This window comes from Sphaeramia orbicularis, chromosome 4 (genome assembly GCF_902148855.1).
Source record: "Sphaeramia orbicularis chromosome 4, fSphaOr1.1, whole genome shotgun sequence".
Lineage (NCBI taxonomy): Eukaryota > Metazoa > Chordata > Actinopteri > Kurtiformes > Apogonidae > Sphaeramia > Sphaeramia orbicularis.
In genome coordinates, this window is record NC_043960.1 from 3,745,888 (window position 1) to 3,759,056 (window position 13,169).

General features: G+C 35.8%; 1 protein-coding gene across 1 annotated transcript in view; it reads left to right on the forward strand.

Moving 5' to 3' along the window:
* Nucleotides 1-13,169, forward strand: part of abca7 (ATP-binding cassette, sub-family A (ABC1), member 7) — a 69,621-nt gene that overhangs the window by 26,058 nt on the left and 30,394 nt on the right. The window contains 9 exon segments of the mRNA XM_030131383.1: nucleotides 1,069-1,291; nucleotides 2,597-2,818; nucleotides 3,117-3,321; nucleotides 4,292-4,405; nucleotides 5,929-6,100; nucleotides 7,229-7,360; nucleotides 8,736-8,875; nucleotides 10,978-11,115; nucleotides 12,592-12,836. Of these exon segments, the coding sequence (XP_029987243.1) occupies nucleotides 1,069-1,291; nucleotides 2,597-2,818; nucleotides 3,117-3,321; nucleotides 4,292-4,405; nucleotides 5,929-6,100; nucleotides 7,229-7,360; nucleotides 8,736-8,875; nucleotides 10,978-11,115; nucleotides 12,592-12,836 (1,591 nt within the window).

The following is a 13,169-nucleotide window of genomic DNA, read 5'->3' on the forward strand; positions in this document are numbered from 1 at the left end:
TGTGTAATGTGAATTATGTGCAATAAGTTTGTGCAAAAATCCTCTCTTCTTGCAATAACAATGCAATATTTATTCAATATTTATTCAAACATAAATGTACTATTTTTAGAGACTTTTCATAGATATACATATTGTTAATGTTAATATTGTTATATTATTATAATATTGTGTCTATTCATATTTTATGTCTATCTTTACTTCAGTCTACTTTAGTTTTGTTTTTATTTTACTTTCTGTAAAAATTTTCAATTCTATTTTCTTATTTTACTTTCAGTTTTTGTAATTTTCTGTTCACTCTGTTCTTATTTTATTACTGTTACGCCCCGGCCTAGGGGTTTACCAGGGCGAACATAATATCGCTCTACTTTTGTCCCCTCCCAGCTCCCAAGCACACACGTCAGTCAAAAAAACTAAAGTTCACAGTATTTATTTTTAAATCAACTAAAGAAGGGTTAGGGGAGGGTGCGGCTAAAACAACAAACAAAATATCTTCTTTAGGAGTTCAAACTAAATTACCTACTTCAAAATAAATGGAAGAAATAAAATACAGAAAACTAACCTAAACTCCATAACCAAAAACAGGAGAAAACGGGGAAAACAAAAGAGCCGACCTCCCCTACCAGAAAAGCATCAATTTACAAAAACTCTATTTACAACTATATACAAACTCGACTAAACACGAACACATGAAGACTGACAATCACACACAGGAACACACGGTTGGAAGCTGGCAGGAGACAAAAGAGAGAAAGCGAAGGGCTGGATCCAGGGCCATTTAAAGGGGCCGGGCAATCACACTCAACCAATCAGCTTCCTGCTAAACAAACAGACACATAAAGGGCACAGCACACCTATAGGACGGGGGAGAACACACACACTAAACAGAAACATATATACATATACAGATAAATAGACAAATTATGACCCAGGGTCATAACAATTACCTATTGTTTTTTTATTCATATTGTTGCACTAACTGGAATAGCACTCCTTATTTCATTACATACACACTAAAGGTGGTTCTGATTCTGTGTCTGATTCTGGTTGTGGACTCCTGTTTCCTGTCAGGTTCTTGCGAGTGCTGAACCGCTCCCTGCCTCTCTTCATGACGCTGGCGTGGATCTACTCTGTGGCCATGATCATCAAAGGCATCGTGTACGAGAAGGAGGCGAGGCTGAAGGAGACCATGAGGATTATGGGTCTGGACACCGGGACTCTGTGGCTCAGCTGGTTCATCAGCAGCGTCGTTCCCTTCCTGGTCTCTGCAGCGCTGCTCATCGCTCTGCTCAAGGTGAAATGACCCCAGATCAGATCTGAAGTTGAACAGCTGCACATTTACAGTACATTCACACTGCAGGTAAAAGGGACCCCAATCTGACTTTTTATCCATATGTGACCACACATCTGATCAGGACAAATCAGACCCAGGTCACTTTCATATTTGGTCCAAAATCAGATTCATAGCTGATGTTTTGCAATGTGACATCAGTCCGAACGCACATGTTGTATTTCATCTGACTTTAGCATCACTGAAATTTGACTAATCACAAAATTCTGCAGTGGAGGAGACTGAACCTGACAACATCTATATTTACTTCTATCACCACAGTGTGATGTATGTGACGTCACCTCAGGACTGTAGACTGTTCAGACACGAGCCATTACATTTACGTTATAATTTGAAAAACCTCGCAAAAAAATTTACATTGAGTATTGAGACCTGCAGTGTGAACTTACTATTAGTGTCCAACAGCATAAACACAGAAAGATGCAACATGCATTTTAACATGTTTCATTAATTTTTGTATTTTCATTTTTTCTTTTTATTTTCTCTTTCTTAGTTTTGAGTTTAGTTAAATTACTTTTTAATGTTTGGTTGGTTTAGTTTTAATTCCTAGAAAATAATATCTATGTTTTTTGGGTTTTTTTTCATTAGTTTTTTTAACCTCACACATGTGATTTCATGTCATTTAATATTGATCTACTCAAAATAATTGTGAGAAGCAGAATCAGACTTTTCTTTATTGGCCATATTTGTGCACACCAACTCTGGCTTTTAAGTACAGCGTTCTATAACACCTGCCAGAGGGGAGACGTTTTAGCAGTGTGTTAGCAGGTATAACAGGCCAAAATATACCCCTGGTCTTCTATTCTATTCTATTCTATTCTGTTCTGTTCTGTTCAATTCTATTCTATTCTATTCTATTCTATTCTATTCTGTTCTATTCTGTTCTATTCTGTTCTGTTCTATGTTGTTATCAGTGTTTAACTTTGAACATTTATATAGTATGGGGGACTTGCTAGTCTTAAAACTTGAAGTTTCAGGATGTGATGACTTTTATTATATTATGAACAGTCAAATTAATTCAACATTATGTTACAATTGCATTGTAATGTTTTATTTTCAAGGTGCTTTTATTTGTATGTGAGGGATCTACAGAGAGGTTAGTGTTGTATCTAAAGAAAAAACAAAAAAGAAACCTTAAAATCTCACACTCATGGTTAAAACCCAGTTATAAGTGTCTTTTATCCAGACTATAGGTCGGTAATTAGTCGTCTGTGACCCCAGTTCACCTCCTGGTTTCCTTCCTTCCAGTGGGGTGATATCCTGCCCTACAGCGACCCCGCCGTTGTGTTTTTCTTCCTGACGGCATTCGCCACCGCCACCATCATGCAGTGTTTCCTCATCAGCACCTTCTTCTCTAAAGCCAACCTGGCCGCGGCCTGCGGAGGCCTCATATATTTCGGATTCTACCTGCCGTATGTGCTGTGTGTGGCCTGGAGAGACCACCTCAACACCTCCCACCGGGTCCTGGCGGTGAGTAAATCAATACAGAAACAGTCACATCCACAGGTTTAGAGAAATCACTCCACGCTGTGAGTCAGTTATTATGGTTTTAATAACACTAGTCATCCAAAATTCACTCACCCACTGGCAGATTTTATGCAAGACAGTCTGGTTTTCCACTATATGGACAACAGTATGAAACACCTGAATTCAACGTGTCCACATACTTTTGTCCATATAGTGTATGTAGTGTTTATTATCAGTACTATAGTATGTCACCGCTAAACATTCAGTGTGGACATTAAACGGTGCTTTCGTGTCCCCTCAGAGTTTTCTTTCTCCTGTGGCCTTCGGGTTTGGCTGTGAGTATTTTTCTCAGTATGAAGAACAAGGCATGGGCATCCAGTGGTACAACATGCACACCTCTGCGGTTCAAGGAGACACCTACAGCTTCTTTACATCCATAATCATGCTTTACGTTGATGCCTTCATCTACGCCATCGCTGCCTGGTACATCGAGGCCGTATTCCCTGGTAAGACACAGTTAGGGCGCCGTTTTCAACTGGGTTTTGTTGAAATTTACTCTAATTTGACTGTTTTGTTTTTCATTTACTCTGAAAATCACTTGAAAATAGTGTTCAAAATCTGCTTTTTATTGTTCAGTGTGCTTTATTTGTTTTTGGGGGGGGGGGGGGGTTTGTTTTTTTTTTATGTTACAAGAAAAGACCCTGTTCATCCCCAAGTATTTTACTACACTGACAACAAATACAAGAAAACGTAAAAAAAATCAATACTGTTTATAAGTATAGGAATGTGTTTGAGTAAAATTAGCATTTTTGTTCATTTTTAGTAATTACTGACAACGTTGCTTCCACATTCCAAATTAATATCCAAATGAATGAATACTGTCACATCAGGCAGAAAATGAGAAATTATCAAAATAACCAACAAATGCACAATGAAATAGTGCAAGCAACAATAATCAATGATCCAAATCATCAATAATGTGGGAAAACATCTTCAACTGATTTAAAACGTCTTCAGGGCTGAAACTAACATGTATATTCATTATTGTCAATCTGTCAAATACTTACTTGGTCAATAAATTGTCAGAAAATGGTTAAAAAAAGATTTTCCGACCCTAAAATATCCTCCTTAAATGTGTTGTTTGATCCACAACGTAAAGATATTTAGTTTACAGTTTATAGAAGAGGAAAGAATCCAGGAAATATACAAATTTAAGAGGAAACTGATTCTCGAATTTCAAAGCAGTTGTCAGTTAATTGAATGATTGATCGTTGCAGCTCTACTGTGACTCTATCTATGTGAACGGCTCCTGTAGATTCAGGTCTGTGTTCAGTTCAGTCCAAACAGTCACTTCTGGAGACAAAATGCAGTCAGTTTAATGTTTCTACCTTTAGATGAATTGGTCTCCTGTTTTTTTCTTACATTAAACTCTAACGGAATTGAATGTAACTGTGAAATTGTGTGTTTTTCCATCAGGAGAATTCGGGATCCCCAGGCCCTGGTACTTCATCTTCATGCTGAACTACTGGGCTGGACTTCCTCTGGAGGTGGGGATGCCGATCCCCCCTGCACCAACCGAGCAGGATGAAGGTACATGACGCCGCTTTACATCACGGACAGAACCATTTGTTTACATGCGATAAGATTGGGTTGATTTCTGGTTGGTTGTGTCAAATTAAAAAGCCTCACTTTGCTAAATTCAACCAGTTTTCCATCATAAGTATGGTGTCAATGCAGCATAATAACATGTTTGTTGTAAACAGACTAATGGCGCCACTAATGTATTACAAACCATAAGTGATTTTACTGCTGAGCTGAAGCCGGAAACATGAAGGAGGATCATATTTCAGCAAACAGAGGGGATTAGGGTGAACATTGTGTTTATTGATGTGTTTCAGGGATGACATGAGAGGCTAAAACTGCACCAGTATGGTAACATGGCTGATCTGAAGCTCACAAAAGAAATGAAAAATACTCACAGAGATTTGAAAGTTTTCACAAATCTGACTTCAAACTTTCAGCATCTGGGCTGAATTATCTCTCTATGCAGTGCTCTAGGACAAAAACGATCCTCAGCTGACATAAAGCTGAGATCGTCCTGAAGGCATGGTGTCCGGAGTCTTTGACTTCATTAGCAATTACTTCAAACATCTTCTCTAATGAAACTACTGGTCGGATTCATTTAAAATTGTATATGTAACTTCCTTGGGACAATGTCTACAAAGTTTGTTCACTGTTTTGAGAAATTTAAATTTTTGCACATTTTTGAAATATAAAAAATATGCCTTTACTTGTAATGGTCCATATTTTAATGGCTTATAACATGGAAATGGCTAGAGATGTCAATATAGTTACTATTGAGCACTAATAGGAAGTCATATGGATGGTCATTTGGGTCTGTGACCTTTGACCTTGAGTGACCTTGAAGGGTCAAACTCAAGGTCACCAGTGTCTAGATTTCAACAATCTTCTCCGAAACTACTTTCTGGATTATTTTCAAATTTTAAATGTAGCTTCCTTGGGACAGTTTCTATAACGTTTGTTAACAGATTTCAGAAATGCAAATTTTTGCACATTTTTTTAAAAATATTAAACATTTGCCTTTACTTATAATGGTCCATATTTGGATGGTTTATAACATGTATTTTTTTTTATATAAAATGTGAATTAACCGCCTGAGATCCTGGAAATTGCACATTTTGCCTTTTTTTACTTAAATAATTGCCTATGTCTGAAACATCATGATGCAACTGTTTTTTCAGATGCATTTTTTTATGTTTATGGAATGTCCTTTGCAGTGGACAGTTTTGGGTTTTTTTTGTATAAACCTGTGAAACTCTTGTCTACAAATGTGGACACAAAACCCATAGTTGGGTCTTAGGAGGTTAAAGAAAGTGTAAAAAATGCCCTTGGAGCTCTGAGGGTTAATGACAAATTACCCTAATGAGTTAAGTTAATAAGCCCGATAAGGACAAAGTTTAGGTTCAGGAGGATGACACATTTTTCATTCTGACTTCTGCGTTTTATTTTGCATTCTTATCTTCAGCCCCTTCTTTTTTTAGAAATAGAACATTAAGGCTCTGTATAATTCTGTGCCTGCTTTCTATAATCAGACCACATCGAACCAGAGCCCACCAACCTGGTCCTCGGCGTCAGCATCAGAAACCTGGTGAAAATCTACAAGAAAGGAGCCAAACTGGCCGTGAACCACCTGAACCTGAAGTTCTACGAGGGGCAGATCACCTCGTTCCTCGGCCACAACGGAGCCGGAAAGACCACCACCATGTATGTACTGAACCAAAGCGATTAGATTAGATTAGATTAGATTAGATTAGATTAGATAGAACATTATTGATCCCTTGGACAGAACTTCTGGGAAATTAAGGCTCCAGTAGCAGTACAGTATTGTATGTGTACATATAAGAAGAATTAGAAGATTAAAAAAGAACAGAATATAATAACTATAAAAACAGTAGTAAAAACAGGCAATTGCACATTAGAAAGTACTAGTAGTAATAAATAATAAAAAGTAGTAGTAATTAATTAATAAATAATATAATAGTAATATATTAATGACAGTAATATATAATGATAATAACAGAAATATAATAATAAAAGTAATGAAGTAGTCATAATAACAGTAACTGTAACAATGATATAAAAGTAAGTATGAAGAATAATAATACAGTAATTAGCATTAAAAAACTAAATTAACAGCAACAAACAAATGTTGCACACTGGAATAAACAGTAAACAAAATTGCACAGTCTGAGATACACAGATCAGGAACAAGTTAAAGTGTTCCAACCTTCACAGTCTGTTTTTATAGAATTAAGTTTAATATATTCAGAGAAAGAAGTCACAATGAAAAGGTAGAACTTTACAAGAAAAATGTGGATATTCTCAAAGAAGATGTAAAAAAGCAACTCACAATAAAATAAATTATTACGATTGGATTATGAGTTTAAAATAATGCATTTTGTGAAAACATTGAGAAACTGTCTGATATTAAAGTCAAGAATTTACAAGAAAAGTAACAAACACTAGATTAAGAGCTTTTTTCTTCTCTTAAATTTTTAGTCTTAAGTCATGATGTTTTTGTTAAAATATTACCCCCTTCCCCTTTTATACCTAAACCGACCCTAACAGGTCACCATCAGAGGCCTAAAGAGTATGCAGAAGTGGAAAAATATATTTTATCTTTCTAATGCCGCTAACAAATGCAGCTTAATGCACAAATCAGCCTCTGCACTGACACTAAATGTAATGCTTTTTGCTGTATTAAATGTCCTGGATATGTGTGAAGTAACTAAGGTTCTGCAGCTCGTATTCACTGTTCACAGTTCAGTAATTTGAGATAACATGAGGTGTACAGGAACAAAGTATTGATGTCACGTATCTGATGTTCACCAGATCCGTCCTGACCGGCCTGTTCCCTCCGACCTCTGGGACCGTGTACATCAAAGGGATGGACATCCGTCACGATGTGGACATCATCCGGAGGACGCTGGGAGTCTGTCCTCAGCACAATGTCCTGTTCGATATGTGAGGCTCTAATAATAATAATGTATAAAGCCCATGAACATATGCTCCCCTACAGTGTACAGGAGATGTTTGAGCCCAGGCAAAGGAATTATAATTTAAGGGGAACTGAAATCTACAAGAAAATTAAGTGTAGAACAAACATAAAAAGTCAGTGTATCTCTGTTAGAGGGGTTCATCTGTGGAATAATAATAATAATAATAATAATAATAATAATAATAATAATAATAATAATAATAACAATCTGGAGCAAAACTTAAAAATCTCTTCTTCAATCTGTGCATTTAAAAGGATGTATAAATTCACTATAATAACAAAATATAGAACATTAGAAGTACGTATAAAATAAGATATTATAGTTAATTGGTTATCATGATAGGAAGATCATATTTATTGATCATTGTATTTGGAGTAAATATTTGGGGTTGATACGTATATTATAGTTTATATTGAAAACGGTTGATTATTGCAAATCTGATTGTGTATGAGGTGACTAAAAAAAGTGTATATGAATGGTTTTTATGGATGTTTTGTGTTATTGTAAAAAATATACAGAGGAAAATGTGTGTTAACAAAGCAAAGGCGGCGGATCTAGTTTGATTCTTAGTTCGTAAATAGGGGGTGGGAGTCAATAAGTTCTACTTCTTCCCACTCCTTTTCGAGCACAAAAAAATTGTATTTATTTATTTGTTTTGACCATGTATGATTCTTTGTTATCTGATGATTCTATGTGCTCGAAATAAACTACTACTACTACTGCTACTAATGTCGCCTGATAGAAACACACATCGATAGTCAATGTTTTTAAGAGATTTACACTGAATTCTACTTACTCTCATTACGTTTGATACTCATGGACTTAATAATAATGTACAAAAAACAGGTGCAATTATCCTCATCTTCATCCTCCACCTTCTCAGACGTGGTTTACTTTGTTTGGTGTATTTCTTTTTTTATTTATTTAACCTCTCTTTAAGCAGTGAAAGTGCTTTTCTCATCAAAATATGTCATTAACTGAACATAAAAAGAAGTGACTCCATCCACTGTCATTTATCAAACTCCATGGGTTTGATTGTAGAAGATGACAGTGTTTTCACGTTCACTACGGAGCCTCTAAACATCCAAATGGGTCATATCTGATGACCAAACTGCATTTTATACCAATTATTTAATTATCAAGGATCAGTGGCTCAGCAGTTATTAAGGAGTTTAGATCATTTGACGTTTTTGATGCCGGCGGGTTTTGAATGTTATAAGTGTGGAGGGTTTACTACTCACTGAAATAAGGAAATCAAGTCAGAAAATGGACTGTTGACACCAGGACAGGCACTGAGGAGAAAATGATTGTCCTTTCCTTCCTTTTTCTCTTTTTCATAGTCTAACGGTGGAGGAACACGTCTGGTTTTACGGCTGTCTGAAGGGTTTGTCTGAAGAAGAGGTGAAGGCTGAGCTCGATACTCTGCTGGAAGACGTCGGCCTGTTGCACAAACGACACGAGCAAACCAAAAACCTTTCTGGTAAGTTTATAAACCTCCTCATGAATACATCACTTCTAGTCTCCTTTTTACCACACCAGTCGATAGGCCTTTAACTTTTGTGAAGGCGCTATGTCTGGGATCATCGTCTTCATCGTTGTTGTCGTCTTCATTAGCAATTTCTTCAAACATCTTCTCCGGTGAAATTACTGGTCGGATTCTTTTCAAATTTTATATGTATCTTCCTCAGAACAGTGTCTACAAAGTTTGTTCACAGTTTTGAGAAATTTAGGTTTTTGGGGTTTTTTTTCAATACATTTTTTCAATATTAAAAATTTGCCTTTACTTATAATGGTCCATATTTTGATGGTTTATTTATTCATTTATTTGTTTGGGACAGCGCATATTAATGAACATCTACACTGTAAGTAGAATTTACTCAAAAAATTTGAGGCAGGTGATTGCACTTAAATGATTTGAGTAACGATCGACTAATCAATTGGTTTAAGTAGGTTCAACTTTAATGCTAAAAGTATTGAACTTAAACTATTAAGTAGAAAACACTAAAAGACAAGTTATTTGTACTTTAAATCTGTTGTAAAATCAACCCCACTATCCAACCATTCAACTCAGCATTTTAGCTTACAGACTAATTTTCTGAATTGCGGCCAGATTAATTTATCATTGATTATACAACTTTTTTTAAGTTAATCAAATTCAAAATCCTATTCCTAACTAAAATAGTTATGAAATTATACAACTTAATATGTTGTAGCATGAATGGCATTTAGCTCAATGTTATTTGCCAGTACAGGAAGTGCTTTTAATTTGACAAGACATTAAGATTTCCATAGTACAATAGCAATAGTAGATGAACAGGAAACTTATGGTTCTTCCTGTGGCTCTGACTCATGGTGCAGCTCTACAAAAATACAAAAACAAATACAAACAGGCCAATAAACACTGCCATACACACATTAAATCCAAATTAACACTAACACCACAACCCCGCTGAACCCCTGCACAGAAAAAGAACACATTTTCAACAACATCCCCAATACCCACAATGCAATGCGAAGATAAAAAGGTGCGGTCATGACTTAAACTTAGTGATTTAAATCCATTCAACTTAAACTTTTTTGTACTTTCAACTATGTCTACAAATTAGTAGAATATACTTAAGATTTTATAGTAACATCATAAAACTTAAATCATTTAAGTGCATTGTAATTAAAGCATTTTAGTAAATACAAATTCCGGGCTTACAGTGTACAGCAACTACAGCTGTAAATATGCCAGTTTCTACCAACAATGCTAATTTCCATCTGCAGTCCCGAGGCAGATGACAAGAAAAGACAATTGACAAAAGACAAAACATCATTAAAAACACACAAAATAACACTGTGAGGATAATCTACTGATGGTCACGGGCTTGGTTTTCCTTCATCCAGTGTTTAAGTTGTGATATAACATGTAAATGGTTACAGATATCAATATACAGTCACAGAAAAAATTCTTCACTCACACCTTTTTTACTTCAGTTTCTTGTTCATTTTAATGCCTGGTCCAACTAAAGGTACATATTTTTGGACAAATATAATGATGACAACACAAATAGCTCATAGTAGTTTAATTTCAGAGCTGATATCTATACATTTTCCATGTTTTTTTGATAATAAACAAAATCACTTCAGTTCTTACATCAGTATCTATGTCATTGTACTGACAAAAACAGTGCTTTTAGTCATTCTATGTTTTCTTTTCTGTCTGTGTTAGTCACATGATACACACAGGAGTTAGGACTGGATTGCAGAACCATTATTTTTGATTACTTTTGACAGTCTAATAATTTTTTCCGCGTCTATAGTTACTATTGATCACTGTTAGAAGTCATATATGGACTGTCATTTAATTAGTTGAGTTCTCCTCCAGTAAAAGTACCGCCCACTTCTATTGTTAGATTGATCTCCTCCATCCAGACCACAGGACTCTAACATAGAGACAGAACCTGACAGCCTCACAAATTCAACTGGGTATTGATTCTTGATAGAACATGCTGCTGATATAAAGGGACATCGGTTCTATTTTTAGGTGGATGAAGTTTTATTTTCTCCTAAATTGAAACCCGTCTCTGTTCCGATCAGGTGGGATGAAGAGGAAGCTGTCGGTTGCGATCGCGTTTGTCGGAGGGTCGAAGGTGGTCGTTCTGGACGAACCTACAGCCGGAGTCGACCCTTACTCCCGCAGGGGGATCTGGGACCTGCTGCTCAAATACCGCAAAGGTAGCAGACGAGGAGGGGGTTCTGGGGTTATAAGATGATTAACAGTAAGGAAAATAACCAGGAAATATCACGTAAAACCAATTTATTATTACATTTTTGCTTCATTTTATCTCAAAATGAGTGATAATGAGAGAACAGTCAAAAAGAAAGTCCACTACATCAGCACAGATCAAACCCATCCTCTGTTTAACTGCTTTCTGCTTCCATCAGGACACCACTATAGAGTTCCTCTAGCCAAAAAAAAAACTGACAAAAACTCTTTTGTTCCCATTGCCATAAACAATCTAAGAAAACAATACTTTTTCCACCTGTATTTTATTTTATTTTATTATCTACTCGATCATTTATTAGTTAATTGAGTATTGTGTACATTATATGCTAATTTATATTTTTATTCATAAATCAATTTATTACTGTTTTTAATACTGTAATTCATCAGTGTATGCTTATTGTATGTTTTATTTTTTTCATCTGACTGTGAATGAGCCAAGATGATTTTGATGATCTCTGATGTGTTTAAAGAACATAAATTATGTAAGACTCGTAGTTCGATTCACTCCTGCTGCAAAAAGCAGAAGCAAACTCTGTTTATAGATCTTAACCTGTCCCAGACATTCCTAAATTCAGGTTAAAATATTTACCCTTTCATTTAGATTAGATTAGATTAGATTAGATTAGATTAGATTAGATTAGATTAGATTAGATTAGATTAGATTAGATTAGATTAGATTAGATTTTATTGATCCCACAACAGGGAAATTCAATAGTCAAGCCAGTATCGGGATAAAATGCAAGAAAAAATGTACATGCATAAAGATAGTAGATTAGATTAGATTTAGTGATTTATTCCGAACATGCAATGAAATTTAACATATATGCGAACAAGCAAAACATAAATATTAATACAAATATCAACACCATAACAATCTTAGACAGAAGAACAGCACAGTAGTTCCATTTACGTGCCTGAAGAGGGGTGGGAAGAAGTGCAATTTATTGAATCCCACCCCCTCTCCATAAAATATTATTAATAATATATATGTCCCTCTTCCTTCTACATTACTCTTTTATATTCATATATCCATTCACACACACACACACACACACACACACACTCATTCATCCATGTACACATACGTGCGTACATACATTTATACATATACCCACAACATACAAGTACACATACACGCGTACAAATACACATATAATCTTTTACCTATATGTTTCTTAATTGTACCAGCAAATAAATAACTACAATAGTAGTAGTACAAAAGAGTATTTTAATAATAATAATAATAATAATAATAATAGTAGTAAGTAATAAAACCCTATAGACTATATACAAATTATATCTTTTGTTGTTTGCAGCGTGAAAATAACTCAAAATTACAGGCAAAACACAGGAATTACATTGAAAACAGGTCCCTAGATTACACAACTGGCAGATAATAACTGAGTAAAGTACGTCTTGTCCAGATCGGACCATCATCCTGTCCACTCACTACATGGACGAGGCGGAGCTGCTCGGAGACCGGATCGCCATCATCTCCCAGGGGAGGTTGTGCTGCTGTGGATCACCCCTCTTCCTCAAATCCCACCTGGGATCCGGATACTACCTGACCGTGGTGAAGAGGGAGGGGCTGGACACGGCCACGCCCAGCAGCACCAGCATCAGCACTGGGACCAGCATCAGCACCAACAAACTGCCTCCGATCAGTAAGGTCTGATGCCGTTTCTGAACTTTAAATGTCCAGTGAAAGGAAAGTTGTGTGTGGAGTCACATGCAGAGTCTGATATTTACTGCCTTCTTAAATTGTCAGCATCAGTTTGGCATTTATTTTCATGTTTCAGTTTTGTTCAGGGTTCCCCCGGGGTCTTAAAAAGTCTTAAAAGTCTTGAATTTACAGATCTGTATTTAATACCTTAAAAAAAGTCTTTAAAAGGTATTACATTTGATATGGTAGGTCCTAAGTTCTGTCGCCATAAACTTGTTTGCTGTATTGTGTTTAAAAGTGTCTGTTAAATGTCCAAACTACAAAGAAAGTAACATTAGT